The sequence below is a fragment of the Oncorhynchus kisutch genome, linkage group LG8 (genome assembly GCF_002021735.2).
Source record: "Oncorhynchus kisutch isolate 150728-3 linkage group LG8, Okis_V2, whole genome shotgun sequence".
Classification (NCBI taxonomy): Eukaryota; Metazoa; Chordata; class Actinopteri; order Salmoniformes; family Salmonidae; genus Oncorhynchus; species Oncorhynchus kisutch.
The window spans coordinates 63931689-63953038 of record NC_034181.2 but is presented as its reverse complement, the minus strand read 5'-3'; the positions used below and the strand labels follow the sequence as shown (position 1 = coordinate 63953038).

The 21350-nt window shown below is 41.9% G+C and overlaps 2 protein-coding genes across 2 annotated transcripts; both read right to left on the bottom strand.

Moving 5' to 3' along the window:
- Positions 1-3487: 3487 nt before the first annotated feature.
- On the bottom strand, positions 3488-16150 carry LOC109895430 (neuronal acetylcholine receptor subunit alpha-5-like). Its single transcript, XM_020489097.2, has 7 exons — positions 15855-16150; positions 12321-12472; positions 11504-11548; positions 7801-7910; positions 5602-5779; positions 4695-5435; positions 3488-4400 (listed from the first exon to the last, which is right to left on the bottom strand). Exons 1-7 carry the CDS (start codon positions 15931-15933, stop codon positions 4242-4244), a joined length of 1464 nt encoding a protein of 487 aa, XP_020344686.1. The 5' UTR covers positions 15934-16150; the 3' UTR covers positions 3488-4241.
- Positions 16151-16206: 56 nt separating this feature from the next.
- Positions 16207-21350, bottom strand: LOC109895431 (uncharacterized). The gene is made up of 13 exons (XM_020489099.2): positions 21264-21350; positions 21107-21157; positions 20582-20893; positions 20245-20364; positions 19714-19738; positions 19567-19616; positions 19421-19436; positions 19080-19123; positions 18939-18963; positions 18758-18795; positions 18644-18665; positions 18467-18519; positions 16207-18031 (listed from the first exon to the last, which is right to left on the bottom strand). Exons 1-13 carry the CDS (start codon positions 21295-21297, stop codon positions 17907-17909), a joined length of 915 nt encoding a protein of 304 aa, XP_020344688.1. The 5' UTR covers positions 21298-21350; the 3' UTR covers positions 16207-17906.

The following is a 21350-nucleotide window of genomic DNA, read 5'->3' as shown; positions in this document are numbered from 1 at the left end:
TGTGTCCCTGAGAGTGAAGAGCCTTGATCTCAGAATGTCCATGTTAACCCATTGACTTCCCTCCCCGGGAAAGACCAGCAACTTCCCACCATGGCAAACTGAACCACACACAATCAACATAATTATAAATAGGCACAAGTCATGCTTCCAATATATGTTATCAATTATCTGAAATATAAAACAAACAGCTAGGAAATCATAATCAGTTTGTAAGACACATTGAACAGATTTTGACATATAGTCAGTTAGCTGACTATCTATTCTCATTTATGTACTAGCATTTTGCTAAACCCGCGATAATATCTGCTAAATATGCGTATGCGACCATTGATGTGATACAAATCATGAAAGACCATGAAAGCTGATCTCAATAGTGCATAATTTATTCTCTATAGGGTTTTGAGAGTTTCAGACAATGAAGATTACACTTGATTCTTTTCTAACCACTAGGCTGGTAACTTAGTGGTTAGAGCATTGGACTAGTATCTGGAAGGTTGCAAGATCAAATCCCTGAGCTGATAATGTACAAATCTGTTGTTCTGCCCCTGAACAAGGCAGTTAATCCTAGGCCGTCATTGTTAAGACTTGCCTAGTTAAATAAAGGTCAAACTTTTAGATTCACGTTTGATACAGTATGTAAACACAATACATTACATCCTTGCCTATTAACTTAATGTAATTATTATTACTTTAGTCAGTCTGGAGGTAAGATGTAGTGAAATGTTACTTACATGTCAAATGTGTAGCTCACTTTGGCTTTTGTGTGGCATGTTGGTTTATAGGGGGTTAAGTAAAGGTCAAAGTACTGCTTTTATCATTTCCTTTCCATTTGTTAAAGTCACAGTGATGGTTACTCAAAACTCAGTGAGTGAACATGATTATAATATGGATGTATATTATTACGATGGATGTATCATATAATATGGTTGTATGATATTAATATATTGTTTAACATAGACACATTTCACAAAGTCAAACAACAAGATCTTCTGGTCCAAACATGTCAATGAAACCCTCTCGGAATTGCCTGTATAGAACTACCTCATGCTTTTTCTACCCCACACGATAGGGAGAATTGGAACCCTACCAAAAAATTGGAACCCTCTATAGATACAACTAGGCATGGTGGGAGGGAGCTTAAACACAAAGTCAACTCATGAGTCAAAGACCAGCCCCCTGTAATCACTCATTGAAGTCCACACCTGTTTGGACAAACCCATTACAAACATCTTGGTAATGTGTCTGAATTAAAAATCTACCCTGAGCTTCCCAATGAAAATAGAATAAAGAGTAAAGAATATGCTTTTCTATCTGTGAAGGTCATTTTGTGTGAGAGCCATGATCCAGTCATTGGAATATAAGACATGGGGGATGGTGCAAGGGTGAAATGTCCCTCTCCATTTGTTATCTACCATACATTTTAGACTAGAGGTAGCTGAAGATAATGAACCACCAAAATACCAGTCCCCCATGCTGGGTCAGTAAGCACGAGGTCATACTGGTTCTCCTCCAGGGTCTTCATTAAATCCTTGTCTTCCAATACAGCAGTTGCCATGTCACATTCCAGTCCATGAACCTTAGACATTGCAGAGAACATCTCGATTTGCAAATGTATAAAGTTTAATACAGAGCTTGTTCCTCTCTCTATATCAATTACTTTCTTTACGATTGGCTTTACAAATTCCTCAAATTCCACACCATCAATGACAGGTATTGTAATAGAACTGTAATGTAGAGACTCTTCTTTAATATACCAACTTTGAGTTGTCCGTACTACTGTGATGGTGTGTCCCTGAGAGTGAAGAGCCTTGATCAGAATGTCCATGTTCACCCAGTGGCTACCTTCTAAGGGAAATTTTCCCACCATCGTAGATTCTCCAAGAAGCAACCAGTAAAGATATGAGAAGTTATGAGCTTATGCTTCCATTGTAGCTTGCCATCTTTCATCTGAATGATAGGAGAAATCAGACGGCAGGTTGAACAGAATGCAAAACAACAAGTCTTGTTGTTGTATCAGGTGGACTCTGACCGACTTAAAAAGGATTGGACCCTTTTTTTCTATTTTCGCCTAAAATGACATACCCAAATCTAACTGCCTGTATGTAGCTCAGGCTCTGAAGCAAGGATATGCATTTTTTGGTACCATTTGAAAGGAAACACTTTGACGTTTGTGGAAATGTGAAAGGAATGTAGGAGAATATAACATATTGTAACACATCTGGTAAAAGATAATACAAAGAAAAAAACAACAACCGTTTTTATATATTTTTTTGTATAATCTTTGAAATGCAAGAGAAAGGCCATAATGTAAGTCCAGCCGAGGTGCAATTTAGATGTTGGCCACTAGATGGCAGCAGTGTATTTAAAAAAAAAAAAACTTTATTTAACTAGGCAGGTCAGTTAAGAACAAATTCTTATTTTCAATGACAGCCTAGGAACTGTGGGTTAACTGCCTGTTCAGGGGCAGAACGACAGATTTGTACCTTGTCAGCTCGGGGATTTGAACTTGCAACCTTTCGGTTACTAGTCCAACTCTCTAACCACTAGGCTACCCTGCCGCCCGAGCAGTCTGAAATGTGCAACGTTTCAGACTGATCCATTGAACCATTGCATTTCTGTTCAAAGTGTTGTATCAAGACTGCCCAAATGTGCCTAATTTGTTTATTAATAACTTTTCATGTTCAAAACTGTGCACTCTCCTCAAACAATAGCATGGTATTATTTCACTGTAATAGCTACTGTCAATTGGACAATGCAGTTAGAGTAACAAAAATGTAAGCTTTCTGACAATATCAGATATGTCTATGTCCTGGGAAATGTTCTTGTTCCTTACAACCTCATGCTAATCGCATGAGCCTACGTTAGCGCAACCGTCCCGCAGGGGACCCACCAATCCTGAAGAAGTTTTAAGTCCCCAACTAAGTCTCCCAGTGTCTAACAGACTCACAGACTTAAAAGCTAATCTCAAGACACTTTTCTAATACAAAGAGATGGTCTTAGAAGCTGGAAAGTAGGAAAATTAATTCACTGTAACAATGATTTGTCTGCTAAATTAACTGTATCCCACAAGCCAAACAGTTGTAGCTTTTGATCATACAAGAGCATTCACAGCTGAATTCTTCAGTGAAGCTTACTCAAAGAGGATTATAATTAAACTCTTGCTTGATCTTGTTATGTAATATTGTTTTTCTGAGAATGTAGCCACTGTCAAAAAAAACAGGCCATTTATTTTGTATTTTACCAACCTAGGGCCCAGTTAATTACGTTTTGGCCATTATTTTAATAAATTATAAAAGAGTAATGTAAGGGTAATATACTGTAAAAGGGTAGTGTATATAAAAAGGTAATATATTTTAAAATGTAATATAAAAGGGTAATGTGAATAAAAGAGGAATGTCAACTTAAATATAAAATATAATTAAATATAAATATATTAAATATAAAAGGTAAAGGGGTCATATACATACACTTATATACTGTACACTTATTTATAAAGGGGGGATTAAAAGTGATTTATTCACCCCTGTTAATTATTAGCTAGTCTCATGTGGCCAGCCTTCCATAATCCTGTCTCGTTAACCGTGAGAAGCCTGTTTTTCAGAGGCAAGAAAAACAATAACTTGTCACACCTGCACCCGCTCCCCCTCCTCGCGCTCGAATGCGCCAGGCTTCCGAAGCATTACACACTCCTGCCACCATCATTACGCACACCTGCCTTCCCTCATCACGCGCTTCAGCAATTATTGGACTCACCTGGACTCAATCACCTGTGTTATTACTTCCCCTATATCTGTTTGTTACCAAGCTCTGTTCCCTGCTTCAGGATTAATGTTTGTTTGCCTTTGCAGACCCGGTTCTGACGCTGTCTCCGTTTGATGTCTGTTCCATATTAAATGTTCGACTCCCTGTACCTGCTTCTCTTCTTCAGCGTCGGTCCTTACATAACCTGGATAATTGTATTCATTGTTATACTTTGTGAGATATGTCTATAGGGAGGTATCCTCCTTCCAGAATATAGAGGGATTATTTCATATGAAACAATTGTATGTTAATTTAATCTAGAAACAGATACAGCAACATAGAGACAATAATCCCTCATTCATATACACAAATCAAAAATTATGATGGAACTAGAATCCATTGCTCTCCCACACCCACATGTGAGTAAGTGTCTCCATCTCTGCACTGACTGTAGTGTCTCTGAATTCGTTGTGCTCAGTGTACATAGACTCAGTTTAGTCTTATCCGCTGCCGCCTGCATGGTTGGGGACAATGATGTTTGCCCATTTGTAGATGACAGGGATGAAGAGCAGAGCAGAGCCCAGTACTGAGACCAGGAGGAAGGTCCACAGGAACACACGATCCAGAACCTGAGCCACAAACTTCCAATCCTGCACCACCTGGAGAGAGAGAGAGAGAGACCAAACATGCCCTTCAGACTCCAACTCATTGACACAGGCTGCGAGGGCTTTGCAGTCAGAGGTGCAGTTGCATGTGACAATCAGAGGATGGAGACAAATACACAATATGGAGAAGATTAATATAGAGAGAGAATTACAGTAAGACTTCAAAAACCTAAATTCAGTACTGTATGATTGATTTTGTATCAGAACAAACACAATATTCTCTCATGCCAACCGTGTCATTGATACTGCAGGGGCAGACTGATTCTCTGTAACTCTATGGGATCATACCTCTCTGACCTCGTTCTCCCTGACCACATGCATGGTGATGTAACGGATAGAGTCCAAAGCAGCCTGCAGGTTATTCATGGGGGAGAGATGAGGGGTGGACTTCATAATGCCCCCTACTGTCCCCTCTCTCCCTGCCAGTCCTGCCCCCTCTCTCCCTGCCAGTCCTTCCCCCTCTCTCCCTGCCAGTCCTGCCCAGGCCCCACCGGGGGTAGCATAGCGGTCCACGTGGCTGCGCATACACAGCAGCTTAGGCAGCCTGTGCAGGAAGATACGACGCACCCAGGGCGCCATGCCTTGGTGCATGGACGTGGAGCGGTGGTGGATGTTGATGGCAAAGACGGTGATGACAATGGAGAGCGTGACAAAGATCATGGTGAACACCAGGTACTCCCCAATCAGAGGGATGACCTTGGAGGAGGACGGAATTATCTCCTCGATCACGAGGAGGAAGACGGTGAGGGACACCAGCACAGAGGTGCACAGGGAGATCTTCTCCCCGCCGTTGGAGGGCAGGTAGAAGACCAGGATGGTGAGGAAGGAAAGGCCGATACAAGGGATAATAAGGAAGAGGGTGTAGAAGAGTGGCAGTCTACGGATGATGAAGGAGTAGGTGATGAAGGGGAAGTGGCAGGATCCGTCCATCCTCAGACCACGGCTGCCTGTTGCTTTCACTATATCCCATTCGCCACTGTCAAAGTAGTCCCTCTTATCCACATGAAAGTCCTCCAGGAGGATGTCAACCTGTTGAATGAATACAAGGTTAGAAAAGATTAAACATCAACAGACGTATCTTCCCTTCAACTCCCCAAAGTATAAACAAGAGATTAACACATTTCTGACATCAATTAATGACTGTATGGTCATTAATATACTGTAGACTGTTTCACAATGCTGTGTAGGCTACAACCTGTGAGCCATCATAGGTCCAGGAGCCAAACTTCATGGAGCAGTTCTGCAGGTCAAAGGGGAAGAAGGTGACATCGATGATGCAGGCTGACTTGTAGTTAGCGGGCTGTGTCCAGGTGATGGTGCCATCATACTTGACAACAGCCTTGGTGACAGAGCCCTCAAAACGTCCATCGGCACTGTTAGAGGAATGGATTAACATCTGTTATTCTTCTACAGGGTCGAATCAGGCTTTTCTTGATGTGTTGGATTAATTGAATTTTGAGCTGTTTAAAATATAGTCTATGCTGTGTAGGGCTGCAAAGCTAATGGTAATTTCCCAAAGTTACTGGAATCTTCAGTCATTTTGGTAAATAACAGAAAATCTATGGCAACCTATCGTAATTTTCGTAATTTATACTTTAAAAATGTATATATATTTTTAAAAAAGAATACATATGTATTAACACAACCCAACCAAGCCACACTGCCCACTTAACCCGAAAGCCAGCCGCACCAATGTGTCGGAGGAAACAACGTACACCTGGTGACTGTGTTAGCGTGCACTGCGCCCGGCCCGCCACAGGAGTCGCTAGTGCGCGATGGGGCAAAATCATCCCTGCCGGCCAAACCCTCCCCTAACCCAGACGACGTTGCGCAAATTGTGCACCGCCCCATGGGTCTCCCGGTGGCGAACCCAGAATCTCTAGTGGCACAGCTAGCACTGCGTAGTACCTTAGACCACTGCACCACTCGGGAGGCTAGTAATTGATCTTTTGAACAATCAGATCAACTCTGAAAAATATCTGACGTTAAAAGATTTGATGTGATTGGTCAAAAGACCAATAGGTAGAAAAAAGAATCCCAGAATTGGGATGCCTGTGTAAAAGCAGCCACAGAGGGCCAGAGATGATTACAGACACCTGTGAAGTACCCACAAATCTTGTAATAGATTACATAAAATCCCTGAAAATCCTTAGAAAGTTTCCAGTATTATACAGTGCTTGACTTGGGATGGAAGTAGTGCAGGAGCTGTATTTTTCAAGTCAGTCCATTAGAGATTATGTTATAGAGACTTCTGATTATTCGCTGTTAATAGTTTAAACATGCCACTTTGTTTACATACCCTACATTACTCATCTCATATGTATATACTGTACTCTATACCATCTACTGCATCTTGCCTATGCCGTTCGACCATCGCTCATCCATATATTTTTATGTACATAGTCTTATTCATTCCTTTACACTTGTGTATAAGGTAGTTGTTGTGAAATTGTTAGATTACTTGTTAGATATTACTGCATGGTCGGAACTAGAAGCACAAGCATTTCGCTACACTCGCATTAACATCTGCTAACCATGTGTATGTGACAAATAAAATTTGATTTGGATTTGATTTGAACTCAGACTTCTCCATGACCTTTAATCTTGCATGGGGAAAGCAGGATATATGCCGCCCCAGGGCTGCCCCATGCCGCCCCAGGGCTGCCCATGCCGCACCAGGGCTGCCCCATGCCGCCCCAGGGCTGCCCCATGCCGCCCCAGGGCTGCCCCATGCCGCCCCAGGGCTGCCCCATGCCGCCCCAGGGCTGCCCCATGCCGCCCCAGGGCTGCCCATGTCGCCCCAGGGCTGCCCCATGCCGCCCCAGGGCTGCCCATGCCTCCCCAGGGCTGCCCCATGCCGCCCCAGGGCTGCCCATGCCGCCCCAGGGCTGCCCATGTCGCCCCAGGGCTGCCCCATGCCGCCCCAGGGCTGCCCATGCCGCCCCAGGGCTGCCCCATGCCGCCCCAGGGCTGCCCATGCCGCCCCAAGGCTGCCCCATGCCGCCCCAGGGCTGCCCATGTCGCTGTATTTGTCATCTCTCATGTCTTATTCGACTAGTATTTTTGAAAGTGTAAGGATAATAATTTAGTTGTTCTGAAATGTTTATTGCTTGCCAACATTTTACTCCCTCTATGTTTACTATAACACACATACATGAATTATTATTTTCAGTTGCCTATCCTGACGTGAAGTTTGTTCTATAGAAGTTTGTTCTATAGAAACTATTTGACTCTGATATGTGCCACAGAAAGTATTTGACTCTAGCCACAAAATTAAGGAAATTAGGAGGGGGGAGGTTTGACACAACACCAGACAGCTATTCCCCAAGTCAACCACAGGTAATATATCCTCCCTTTGCAACCCTTGTGTGGAAGTCATAGGCATGATACTTACTTGTCATAGAGCACAATGTCTGGGATCCAGATGGAGTCCGATGGGACTCTGATGGTAGTGATGCCCAGGTAGTCATCAGTGTTCCAGCGTAGCTTCATGTCCAACCATTCCTAAACAGGAGCGAGAGAGAGATGGATGAGTCACCTTTTTAATATTTGTGTGGTGGAGAAATGACCAGGCAGGAGACACAGTTAGTTTCGTTTAGTCAAAACCTCTCATGCTCAACCGCCCCCGGCACAATAGTGCGCATGTGCATTTCCTATTAGGTGTAGTAACATAACATTGCCATAATACATTACTGCTTAGTAACAGCATAGTAACTAATATAAACAGCTGTAGATCACGGATTCTACACTCCTCCCCCATAGTGTTTAACTCCCAGAGAACAAGGTAAATATGTTATGGAACTACTAATGCAATATCTGAACAATGCCTTCTTAAACATTTTTCAACTACTGGGTTGAAGCAGACTTTTCAAAGCCCAGCACAATTCCAGGGGATTATTCTGCCCTGAAGATGGAATTTGTGTCCTAATAACTAACCCAGGTAATGTCCTTTTATCTTTCCTTTAATCTAGGACATATTAAAGAGTTTGTTTGTTTTACTGTCTGTTACCTCCTGAAACAGCTCAACTCACAGGTCAAGCTTTTGAGGTGCCCTTCGCTGTCAAATAGGATATCTCCGCTCCTCCTAGGCTTCCGGTGGTGGGCCAGGTTCGGGTGGAAGGTCAGGCTCTGTCTCTCTTGTTTGTCCACCGTCAGGAGAATAGTCCTGGGGGTCTCTGCTGGGGCATTGGACCATAGCAGATGATCCACATGAACGTTGACATGGCGATGACCAATTTGGACTTAAGTCAAAGGTCCTCTGCGTTGCAAGATCACACCCGAGTTCCACAGGCGATTGGGGTGTCTGAAATCACGTACCATCACCCTCTCCCCCTCTTTGAATTCTCTGACATATTTGAGTGTCTGACATGAGCTTTCTTCTGCTGTAGCTGGTGCTTTGCCACAGTGCTTGACAAGTCTGGTTTCAACAATGTCAGGCGGGTACGTGGTAAGTAAACAGGAACCGAGGAAGCCTTTGGTGGGTAGGCACAGACTGAACCTCGAGTCTAGTCCTTCTTAAAGTTTTGCACAGCTCTCTCCACTGCTCCGTTTGATGCCGGATGGTAAGGTGGTGACAGGATGTGCCTTACTCCTGCATAGGGAACTGGACGTGGCTTGTGAAAGATTGGCTTGGTTCCTTCTGCACTCTGACTTTTGCTGTGATGTCTTGTATTTCCCTGTAGCCATCTTTGAAAAGTTCTTTGCTGTAATGCATTACTACTTAGTAACAGCATAGTAACTCATATAAACAGATGTAGATCACAGATTATACAACCTTATCATCATTCATGAATGGCCATCTCTTTTTACAAGCGGATTCTTTTGACCAGACTGCTACTGGAAATCACCATAAATTACTTTTCTCCCCCTGAGAGAAAATTGATTCCACTACAGTATACACTGAGTGTACAAAACATTATGAACACCTGCTCATTCCATGACATGGGACTGACCAGGTGAAAGCTATGATCCCTTGTTGATGTCTCCTGTTAAATCCACTTCAATCAGTGTAGATGTAGGGGAGGAGACAGGATAAAGAAGGATTTTTAAGCCTTGAGACAATTGAGACATGGATTGTGTATGTGTGCCATTCAGAGGGCGAATGGGCAAGACAGAGTATTTAAGTGCCTTTGAACGGGGTATGATAGTAGGTGCCAGGCGCACCGGTTTGTGTCAACAACTGCAACACAGCTGGGTTTTTCACACTCAACAGTTCTGTTCTTAATATTTTGTACACTCGGTGTATGTGTAACAATGCAACTTCATATCTGTGATAAGCAGATGTAATATCTCAGAGTTTTTGCATTGTCACATGGTGGATATAAAAATGTATGGCCAAATAAAGTAGATGGGAGAGAAGCACTGATGTGGACAGAGACATATTTTCAATCTTATCTCCTCATTCACTGCTGATGAATAGATGTGGCCATCACGTTAGCTATTGCCCTCTGTTCTCTGATTTGCATGGAGTTGTTTGTCATTGTGACATACTGGTGAGAGGCTGACCTGCAGACCCTGGCTGCAGAGAGCAGATGCAGTCGGAGGATATGAATTAAGCTGCCAGGGGGCTGGGGGCAAGGCAGGCTGCCGGGGGGCGGGAGTTGCAAACTGGGTTGCTCGTGAGAAATGAAGATGTGAGTTCATCGTGAAATGCCACCAGAACAAGGGGACATGCAGGAGGAAGGGAGATTGATTGTTACTCTAAATTCCATATCGCCTTTGATTGTAAAGCTGACGCTGCTGTAGAGCAGTGGTTCCCAACCTTTTTTGTTTACTTTCCTCCCAATTGAATTTTGCTCTGCCTTCAGTACGCCTGAAGATTCCGCTTACGTGCATGTAACCCTATAGACTTATGAGTCTTTTTAATTACCCCCTCTGGATAGGCCAAGTACCCCCGGGGGTCCTAGTACCCCTGGTTGGGAACCACGTTGTAGAGTGTTATGAATTAAACAATGGGTGGGTCTAATCCTGGACGCTGATTGGTTAAAACCGTATTCTAGCTGTTGTCTATTCCACAAGTTACCACCATCTAAAGCTATGACGTTGAAATGCCTATTTGCACTGTTCAATCTCACTGCACAATCCACTGTCTGATCAGCCCAAACAGGCAACTTATAACCTTGACCTTGAATGTAAAAAGCGTCTAGACATTATCTCCCATTTCTTTTAGACTAGCAATTGGTTTTCAATAGTGGAGATTTGTATAAACCTTGCTGTCTGTCTGTCTGACATTTGTAACATTGTTAATTTAGAAACTTGATCTCCAGCTGTTCCATAGTAATGAATGTGTAGGGGTTGGGAGTCGGGACAAGACAGATAGGCAGGCAGCTTTTCTCAGCCAGTCAACATTTTTATGGATATATACAAAGAAATGTCAATTGAAAACAGGTAAAATGAGATGAAGTGCATCTAGTTTGCAGTCTGTCCAGCTTCAGTTTGAAGTGTTTGTGTTGGCTGTGTTGTGGGCTAGCTCCTCTGAACAACAGTGTCCTGACAAGAGAGCACATTTTCTATGCCAGGTGAAATTGCGCGTCATTGTCATTGTTATGGATGTATCCAAATAAATGTCGCTAGAAAACAGCTTAAACAAATGCATATTCAGTTCCTTTGTTGTTATTCTGTCTGCACTGTTTGACGTGACTATAAGTTAGCCATAGTTGGCTAACTAGCAAGCAAGAACGGTGCCAGCCAGTATGGCAATAGAACATTTAGAACGAACGACTGGGTCTCGTCCATAAATACAGAACAAAAATACTTAACAACTGGGTCACGTCTCTGGGAACCGAACCGATAGAACGAACGACCAGCCGGCTTGTAGCAACACCTAGATTTGTGTCGGGACTATATCTTGTGGAACGATGAAATAGTATGAATACATTCCTCAAAATAACTTTTTAATTAAAATATGCAAATCATTATAGAAATATGTTGGTAACTCGTTGTATAAAAGTGATAATGCCCTCAAAGCCAGTGATTGGAGGACATATTGGAATGGTTTGCTTAACAACACCGGTGCCAATATATCCTCCTAACACTGGCTTCTCGGGAATGATCACTTAAATATACTATGCCCCCCCAAAATATGTTTAAGATCTTGCCTGTTTCATCCACACATTGGTTGTCATCAACTGGTTCTTCTCGTCCTGTAATGGAGAGAGCATACTGTAAAGGTTTTTTCTGTACCTTTGTGTTGTTATACTGTCCATATGTGTGTAAATGTGGTAAAAAAATCAACAATGTAAATTAGCCTAAATATATTTATAGTGATATATTCTTTCCAGTGATGTAATGTACTTAAGTAAAAAATACTTTCAACTACTCAAGTAGTTTTTGGGGTATCTGTACTTTACTGTTTCTATTTTTGATTACTTTAACTTTTACTTCACTACATACTCCATACATTTTCCCTGACACCCAAAAGTAATCATTATATTTTGAATGCTTAGCAGGACAGGCAAATGGTCCAATTCACACTCTTAGAGAACATCGCTGGTCATCCCCTGCCTCTGGCGGCCTCACTAAACACACATTGTTCATTTGTATAGGATGTCTGAGTGTTGGAGTGTGGCCCTGGCTACCCATAAATAAATAAATAAATAACAAGAAAATGGTGCCGTCTGGTTTGCTTAATATAAGGAATTTGAAATAGTTTATACTTTCACTTTTGATACTTAGGTATATTTTAAACCAAATACTTTTATACTTTTACTCAAGTAATATTTTACTGGGCTACTTTCACTTTTACTTGAGTCATTTTCTATTAAGGTATCTTTACTTTTACTCAAATATGACAATTGGGTACTTTTTCCACCACTGATTCTTTGCCTTGAAAGTCCAGCTTGCATTGACAAACATCAAAATAATCATCAGGAAAACACAAACCACAATATCCCATAATAATCATATTTTTCTCACCACGTCCACTAGCTGGGAGATGGCCAGTCCAAATCTGACCCGTACTGTGCCGTTGAGGTATTCCACAGGCCTCACCCATTTCTGGTAGTTTCTGAAGAGGTTCTTGAACAGTTTGTCCTCTGTCTTGGCATAGGAGGACAGTTTAGGGATTCCTATAGAGGCAGGGAAACACCACATTAGCCTTCCTTAAGCTGCATCATGTCAGCGACGTGTTAACAGGGGGCATTATCCTGGTAACAGCTCATGGCCCATGTTCAGCCCAGCTAAAGCACATTGACAATATTTCATAGTCCCTGGCACCTGACACGTTGTCAATAACCCCATCAATCAGTTTAATCAGTTCAATCAGTTTAACATGCAGGAAATCACCCCAGCACTCTCAGCATCACGGTAATCACATCTCTGGTCTCTGTTATCCCCAGATCAGGACCAGACATTCACTTTCTAGAGAGGAAGAAATCTAACTGTCACTTTGTCATGGCAACATAGTCAATACCTTTTATTCATGATTTGGTGTTTTCCACTCCTCGTGGAAGGAGACAAAGGTCAAATGTGTCCTTCCTGTTAGAATTCTCTGCAAACTAGTACATTTGATCAAATATGTTGGTGAATATTTACAGAGGTGTAATTTTATTTACAAGGAGCATGTTTGAATAATATATTTGATTGTATTTTCCCTCAAATGAATCCTCTTCTTCCATGGACGAGACTCCTCTGCTACCAATACAGTGGTGCTTCATCTCCAGCTCTTCGCCATGGAAGTAGGCCTATAAACAATCTAACAGTGATTAAAGGTAAGAGTCACTTGGCTGGGGTTCAGGCAACAAAAGGCTGCCCAAACCTTTAAAAGCTGATGAAGGTTTGGCACAGTATAAACTAAAGATAGCAGCCAGGGTAGCATTTGTGCACCTATTTCCTCCGTAATTGATGACTGACTGTTAGCGGGCTGCATAGACATGGAGAGATTAAATATGACTCCATTGTTCCATGTGTGTGATGCCACCACCAGTGTCAAGTGGGAAGGGTTCAATATAGTGTGGGCTGCCAGTCTAGTCAGCCTCCCTCCATCATCCAAAAACAAATGTGTTTCTTCCTATCAGCTCTGTTTTATGTGGCATCTCTCTCTCTGTAAATCCTCAGTCAGTCATCCCTCGCTCTTCTAATTTCATTTGTCTCAGTGTTTTTTCTATCTGGATCATGAGGAAGGAAGCTCCAATGAGTTTTACTCTCCATAACTTCATTACAGATGGGTCTGATCGTGTGACTGTGGTTGATGGATACCTCATTGTATTAGTGCATCAGCTGGCCTCGGTGACGTGCTGGTATCCATGACAGCCTGGTGGTGTAGGCCCTAGGGGGGTTGTTCATGGAGAGAAGGGCTGGAGGATGGATCTATAGACAGAGGAGACTTTTTACGTGTGAAGGACACAGTGAGGTCTTTGTGCCCCCTAAGGGCTCGCTGGGTTTTAGACAGAGAGAGAACGGAGGTGCACCTTTCATATTAATGATGTCAGCCGTCACTCTAGTCCACATACAACTGCAGACTGGGAGGAAAATCTAGAGTTAGCCTCTGTAAATGCAGTTTTAAGCACAAGCAATTCTCAGGATTCAATTATTATATTCAGCACTTTAGTTCAAACGAAGGATGTAACGTTGCTGTATTATCGCTGGAAACAACTCTCCAGCGCAAGGAGAAAAATGAAGAAGTATTGATTCAATTCTTAACGGACAGAAATGCTCTTAAATCATTCCCCACATGCTTATGGGCTTATTTTCTGTACATTCAATTTGGCTGCAAATTTACCTGAGGATGACAGTTAATAACACCCCTGTGTCATCCTCAGGCTCAGGATCAATAGCAACATTCTTAGACCTCAGTCAATATCACTGGGATTAGCAGATTCATCATCCTTAGACTTTGTCTCTGTCACTCTCAGCACAGCTTCCTGCAGAAAATCCTGCTTCATGTCTGGCTTCTCTGGGAGATTCTGAACACTACCCTTTGTGAAAACCACTATAAATATGATCCAACAATGTGTCATATAACACCTATAGTACAACCATCATTTATTGTATGTCATTACAAGTAGTAACTTAGCAATGAAATACCTTTAAGTAATACTTTTTAAATAAGGTATATATGAAATAAAAATCATTTAAGTGAGTAAAGACAACTCGTGCCAAATCTCTTCTGCAGCTAGCTCCGACGTCTTTCATTAGACTAACACCAGCAAGTACGCTAAGAACCACGGGACACTATTCATTTAAACTGAGCAAAAACATCTATTCCAAAGCAGAGGGGAAGATTCTGCACAACTGGAAAATCCTCACAGAGCAAGGGCATTACATACATGGACTACACTATAGGTGCTTCCTCTGATTTTTGTAATGGAGCAACAATTCAGCATGAATTGTCATGATTGAATGATAAACACAATCTTAAGACCACTTCCCAACCCTTTACAATATCTCTAATCCAGTGTCTAGATTGTGTTATAAATGCTCAGTTGTATCTTCATTATGTTCAATCACTGGTTGTATCTACAATTAGCGTGACCTGAGTGTGTGGCCAGTGAGGCATTAGGCCAGTCTATCTCTCCAGAGGATCCCTGGCTGTGTACTGTACTGATGAAAGATGTTCATATTTTATGAGTCACCTCGAAGATGTGGGGTTTACAAAAACGCCCTAAGAGATGGCAGATTAAAATCTGTGACCTTACACATCACCTAACCCTCTTCTGCTGTCCACACAGCCCATGTTATTAAACCCAGCCCGCTAATGAAGGACAGAATTCCAGAAGAGGAGCTCCATTACATTTTTCCATTTTAGTTATTCAGCGGACGCTCACGCTCTTATCCAAAACAAATTACAATCAGCGTCTCACAGTCAGTGCGAGAATCAATCTTGTTTCTGCACAGGCTGGCTGGCGTGGAGGAGGCAACCGTGTGGAGCTATCTGGGCTGGCCAGCTTATATTTCTGATATTGACTGGACAGAGTTATTTGAACTCTGAGGTTCTTTCCCCAAGTCGTTAATAGAGATATTTCTTCCCTTATTCAGCTCATCACCTCTCCCAGCTGTACAGAAGGTCACCAACCACCGGAAATTACTGCACTAAACCAGACAGTGCTGTGTATCATATATACTGAATTAACTGAGAGCAGGATCCCAAACCACTGACCTTCATAATACATGTTGGCAAAGTCTCTGAGACCATACACCTTGATTAGAAATCTACTTAAAAGGGACATTAGGTCTGGATATACTGAGTGGTCATATTGACATTACTCAGCCCATCTGTTAATCAGTTCCTCTTTTAATTTAGTATTAGTCTCAGCTGGCGTTGCCTCTTCACTATCTCCCATCCCCAGACTTTCCATCTGCCCTACCGCTCATCACCTTATCATCCTGTTCCCAGTAGTTGATCCTAGTTGTGCAGAGTGGGTATCTCTCAGTCTGATAACATCTCTGATGGCCCATCACTCTGAGAGTGTCTTCCATGTCCTCCACGGTGGTACTGTAGGGAGAACTTACCCAGAGAGTGACACAGGTGGCAGCAGCAGTATGACAGCAGCAGGAGTAGAGTGGTGGCCGCTGGCCCAACTCTCAGCATGATATCAGAGGGGGCTCCAGATCCACACAGCCAGGGAGCAGTCCCTCAGGCAGCCATGACTACAACACAGCTGGAGCCTAGGAAAACACAGCATTAAAATCACGGCACAGTTCACAAACAGAAGAAGTTATGGGACATGTATACATCCGTATAGATACCGAACATGTACACACAAACATGAATACAGACACATACTGCATTCACACAATAACACATTTTTACATTTGCATACACACACATTTCATCTTACACATTTCACATACACACACATGCACAACAGTGTACATGCGAACACATTACACTCACCTGCTTGGATGTAGTGAACACACACAAACCAATACACATATGCTCACAAACAGACATACTGTGCATATCAGACCTGCATCCTCTATTCCTATCATCCACTCAACACACAATCTATCCGGGATGCAACGTGAGAGTCCAGGCAGTATCGACAGACAGACAGGCAGCGCTGCTCTCTAGTATTCCCCCATTCAATGCAGCCCTGCCTCAGCTCAGACAGACGATGCTTCAGTCCCTTGCTGCTGCCTCTAAATGAACGGTAGTGCACTCTCTCTCCTCTCTCTCCTCCTTTTCCTCCTCCTCAACCTCCTCCAGGAAAAACCAGCCCCCCCCTCTCCCCCAGAAGAGTCTAATCACTAATCACTCCCAGTTATCTTCCCCAGCAGCACACTCCCTGCAGCCTGTAGCCCATCCACAGCCAAGTGTCTACACTGCAAGCCCTGCCCCAGCAGCTCTACCTACATAGATCCAGCACACTGCTGTTGTTCTGTCTCGTTCTCTCCCCACAGACAGTGGCTAGCAGCGAGGCTGCCTCAGCCATACGTCTAACTAAGGTAGCTTCAGACTGTTGCTTCAGGTTTAATGTCAGGGTTAATAGGGGTGGAGGAGTGTGCATCTGTATGTGTGTATTGAGAGATTGTCTAATATACAGCATCCATTCCCCTGATACTACAGTAGCTGGAGTACCTGTGGGATGAGAAGATTTTGATTTTGAGATGTTATTTTGTGTGTATGTGTGTTTGTTTGTGTTTTTGTGTTTGTGTGTGTGTCTGTGTGTGTATGCATGTCTGTGAGCCACATAACTCCATCATGTCTATTATGCATTGTCTCACGTCAGATAGCGGGACGGCCGTCTGCACTGTTGAGTTGAGGGATGAGCGTCACGTAGGAGTGAAACCATCTGGTGTGTGACATGGGTCTATGATGACGATGCCTTGTGAGAGTGACAGCAAATGGAAAATGCTGGGAGGAAAAAAATCAATCTCTTCTGCCTAGCCCCTGGGTCATGGTGTGTGTGGAGAAATGGTAATATGTTGCAGACAGTCTCCCACTCTTTCCCTCCTCTTCACTTCTCCTCCCCTCTTCCCCTCTGCTGGGAGGCATGATGATAGTGGCTTGTCTATTACTAAGCTCTGTCTCCCTCTCCCATTAGACTGAGCTTTCTATAGAAACACTGTACCCACATTAGCCTGCCACATATTCTCCTTTGTCCACATCTCTTTCTCTATGCATGTCTCGGGCTTGTCTTATCAATCATTTGTGTGTCTTAATTCATACTTCCATGTTGGCATAACAAACACGTGGAAAACATTGGCTAACACTTTGTTTGAATTTATATTGCTTTCATTTCAAGCTTGGTGTGTTTTTATTGAATAAAAGGTGGAATAATGTCATCTACATCTTTGCTAGGCTCAAAGATAGCACCCAGACTGCAGACGGCATCAAAGAGTAATATGTTCAAAACCAAAGCAGTATTTAAAAAAACACATCTTAGCATACACCTAGGTGTACAGTATTACTATCCCCATACTTCTATGACCAAAAAGGCAGATAAACCACATGTTCTGTTGTGTCATTTCGCATGTCATATACTACTGTATAGCACTACTGTATAGCACTACTGTATAGCACTACTGTATAGCACTACTGTATAGAACTACTGTATAGCACTACTGTATAGAACTACTGTATTTGTAATGACACAGACTGTAAACAGGGTCCTGTTTTTCTTTCTCCTTCTTTGTTTTCACTTTGGCATAGATGGCAGTTTCACCCTGCTGTTCTGGTCTTTTCACTGAGGGGAGAGGTTGCTAGAATTAGTCAAACATGCTGGACACTGTATGTAGAGAAAGTTAACTGAGTGTTCTGAGAATGAAGTGTCTGTGGGAAACCAAATCGCTACAGTTAGTGTATCTTTATGTAAATATAGCTGTGTCAGTGCACTGTGCTTTGAGTGGTGAGGGACTTGAGTTGTGTTATGAGTCTTTGCTCACATTGCCTTCCTCTGTCTGCAGGCCTGTTGGTCTCTGTGTGTATGTGGCTAAACATTCATCAACCTGTGTAGTATCTGGTTACGTGGGATGCTCAGGGCTGCCTCTACGTCAGTATAACAGACAACAGACAAAAATAGGTATGATGTGAACCTACCTTTGTAACCCATCAGACAGTACATATACGTATACTATACATGTACGTATACTATTCTACTGGTTTCTTTTTTAGTACCTACCTCTTGTTATTACGCTGCACAGAGCCTCATCTCCTGTAGGATCAGTTGGAGAGCTACAGAAATAGAAAATGAACTTCAAACTCAGACATGTAAATATGTAATTCGAGAAATATCAACAATACACCTCGTTAATGTCCCTGATACTGAAGGAAATGTAAGAGCAGGATTCAGACTTACTGATGAACCACCGATCCCATGCCTGCTGGGAATAAAACTGAGATCAGTTCAATGTACTGTAAAGTCTAAGGGACTCCAGAAAAGAGAGGAACAACTATGAGATTGCATACATACCTGACACACCTTGTGAACCCAAGGGCTCAGGATTCTTTCTGTGTAAGGGAAATATTACATATATCATTGATCATTTGTGCATCTTGAGTATGGGAAATGCACTTTACAAATGAAATATTATTATTATTATTATTTGTGTCATATCTTTAGAAATAATGTGGTAGTTACTAAAATGTCTTACCGTAGTCTCCCTGACGATTCCAGCCCTGTATTAGAATGTCTTTCTTAATAGTCAGATACAGTATATCATAAACAAAGTGTTTTCTCGGCTAGGTTATTATTAATAATGTCATGATTAGACAAACTGTACCTCTCCACTCACCTATCATAGAATAGTGTCCTTCATCACCATCAAAGGGGACCTCACTACAGACAAGACATTGACACCATTGTAAACAACTTACAGAAGCCATGGAAAAGGATATCATCTTAGACTATGAAAAGGGTTATTGTATGAAAAGTACTCTTTAAAAATGCATACTAAACCTATATGGTAACTTCATTGTTTCATCAAAGATACTGCATATCAGATATTTTCTTTACCAAAATAGGGAAAACTAACCCAGGCTTATGACACTTTTATGAAAATCGTGTCATCTCAATAGTATGGTGAAATAGCAAAATTGCCCATAAAAAAAAAAATGGTGCTGAAGAGAAACTTACATTACACCAGTTGTGACTAAACATCCAGGATATGGAAATCAAAGACAGAAAACATACATTATAACTTAGTTCTTAAAGAACTTAAGGAAAGGAACAATATGTGATGCAAAATATGCAATGTAAAAATATGAACTGATATACAATACCTGGTACAACTGAGATTAGACTGTATGTTTGATCCGTATCCTGATTCTCACTAAGGGAAGATTACAAATATTTTTTGCCCTGTCTCAACAATATAGACATTGATAAATCAAGTAGTATTTTGTTTTAATTTGGTAGGTTTTCTATACCTTGGTTGATGGTCAATACTTATCACTGTAACAGAAAGAAACAGTAAGGAATGACTTAAAGCATTGTGTTAAAATACATAGATACTTAGTTTAACATCAAGCGTTTGTTTACTTTCCCCCACCATGTCACATAGCTAGACATGGTGATTGTAAGGCCGGGATTCAAATATCTGCGTTTAATCTGCGTTATAGCTTGCTTGATATTTAAAGGGGATTTCCGATTGAGCCGTCATCTGCAGTGTTTTGTGAATGCGAACTGCTAGTGGACTAATCTACAGTTAAAGTACATAAACAAATATCTTGCTAAACTTGACTCTTTACAGATTAGTTTAGCAAAATTCCAAATTCCACATTGCTTGGTTGACATTTAAAGGGAATTTCCGATTGAGGCGTCATCTGCAGTGTTTTGTGAATGAGATCTCCGCAAACGGCGGTGAAAGTGCCTTTTAAAGCTGAATTGTCGGCTGTCCAGCGCACTGTGTTAAGAATTGATTCCTGGCCTAAACTGAACAGACTGTCAACTTCACTTACTTTGTTTCAGGATTCCCCAGTACCTCCACACTAACAGCAGTACAGACAGCGTCAGAAACAGGAGGACCAAGGCTGCTGCCAGTCCCGCTCTCCCTTGTCCTCCCATATTCTCTAGTCCCTCTGTGTAGAACATTGATATGATAGATTCTGGTGTACAGTAAACGCTGGTGTTAAACTTGCTGCCGAGTCAGAGTATGTAGCCTTTCATTGCAAAGCAATATATTGGCTGAAAATGTGACTGAATTACAAATATTCAAACTGCACTGCAACAAATTGACAAATATACTGTATGGATAGCAATCTTATCATTACAAACATAATATTGACAGAATCTTACCTTTCTGTTCTCCATCAACCTGAAATACTACTAAATTATCCCCTGTTGACCTCAAGTGACTGGGTACAAGTTTATCTCTGGTGTACACACAGCTGTAGTTGCCTGAGTCTTCTCTTGTGACATTCTTCATGTCGAAAATAGCGTCATCTTCACCTTTCTCCAGCAGCACAATTCTTATCCCAACTCCATTCTTGCAAAGGTAAAAATTTAACTTGTCCTCAGGTCCTCTGATGCCAGTAGTGCTACATTTAAAATGGATGTTTACCCCTTCAGTCACGCTAGATGGTCCAAATATCTTTGCTGGGTAGATCTCTGCATTAAAAAAATACCAATAAGGGGTGAACCCTTCATTTTCTTTTTGAAAGTGTGACTTAAGTGGAAGTTAGGATTTTCCTTAAGTGTAAGTGTGTGTATTATTAAGAATGTAATTTCTGTTTTAAAAATATATACTGTATTGTATACACTGATGTATTAAATATTTCCAAAACACTAATCACTACAAAACAATAAACAGAAATACTTTACTTTTGTGTTCAGATGTTGCATCTTCACATTTGACAAGGATGGATGCTATGGCTGCATGGACAAATGAATACACTCAGGGAAAGTATTTTGTTCAGGAAATAAACATAAATATTTATTGGAAAATGTTTGTATTACTTGAAAAGTAGAAAATACTCACAGCTCACAAGCCATAGGAGTCCTAATGCTGCCATGATGTTGGCTGAGACTTCAGTGGTGGTTTCAGTGAAATGCACTGTTAACGTAC

Excerpts from the sequence above, each read along its gene's own strand:
- LOC109895430 (XM_020489097.2), bottom strand. The coding sequence starts at position 15,933 with ATGCTGAGAGTTGGGCCAGCGGCCACCACTCTACTCCTGCTGCTGTCA. Across the intron at positions 7,911-11,503 it reads CCAATGTGTGGATGAAACAG|GAATGGTTGGACATGAAGCT; the intron begins GCAAGATCTTAA and ends GCTCCTGTTTAG. Across the intron at positions 4,401-4,694 it reads GGGAGAACGAGGTCAGAGAG|GTGGTGCAGGATTGGAAGTT; the intron begins GTATGATCCCAT and ends CTCTCTCTCCAG.
- LOC109895431 (XM_020489099.2), bottom strand. The coding sequence starts at position 21,297 with ATGGCAGCATTAGGACTCCTATGGCTTGTGAGCT. Across the intron at positions 21,158-21,263 it reads ACTCCTATGGCTTGTGAGCT|CCATAGCATCCATCCTTGTC; the intron begins GTGAGTATTTTC and ends TTGTCCATGCAG. Across the intron at positions 19,739-20,244 it reads CTGGGGAATCCTGAAACAAA|TGATAAGTATTGACCATCAA; the intron begins GTAAGTGAAGTT and ends TTTCTGTTACAG.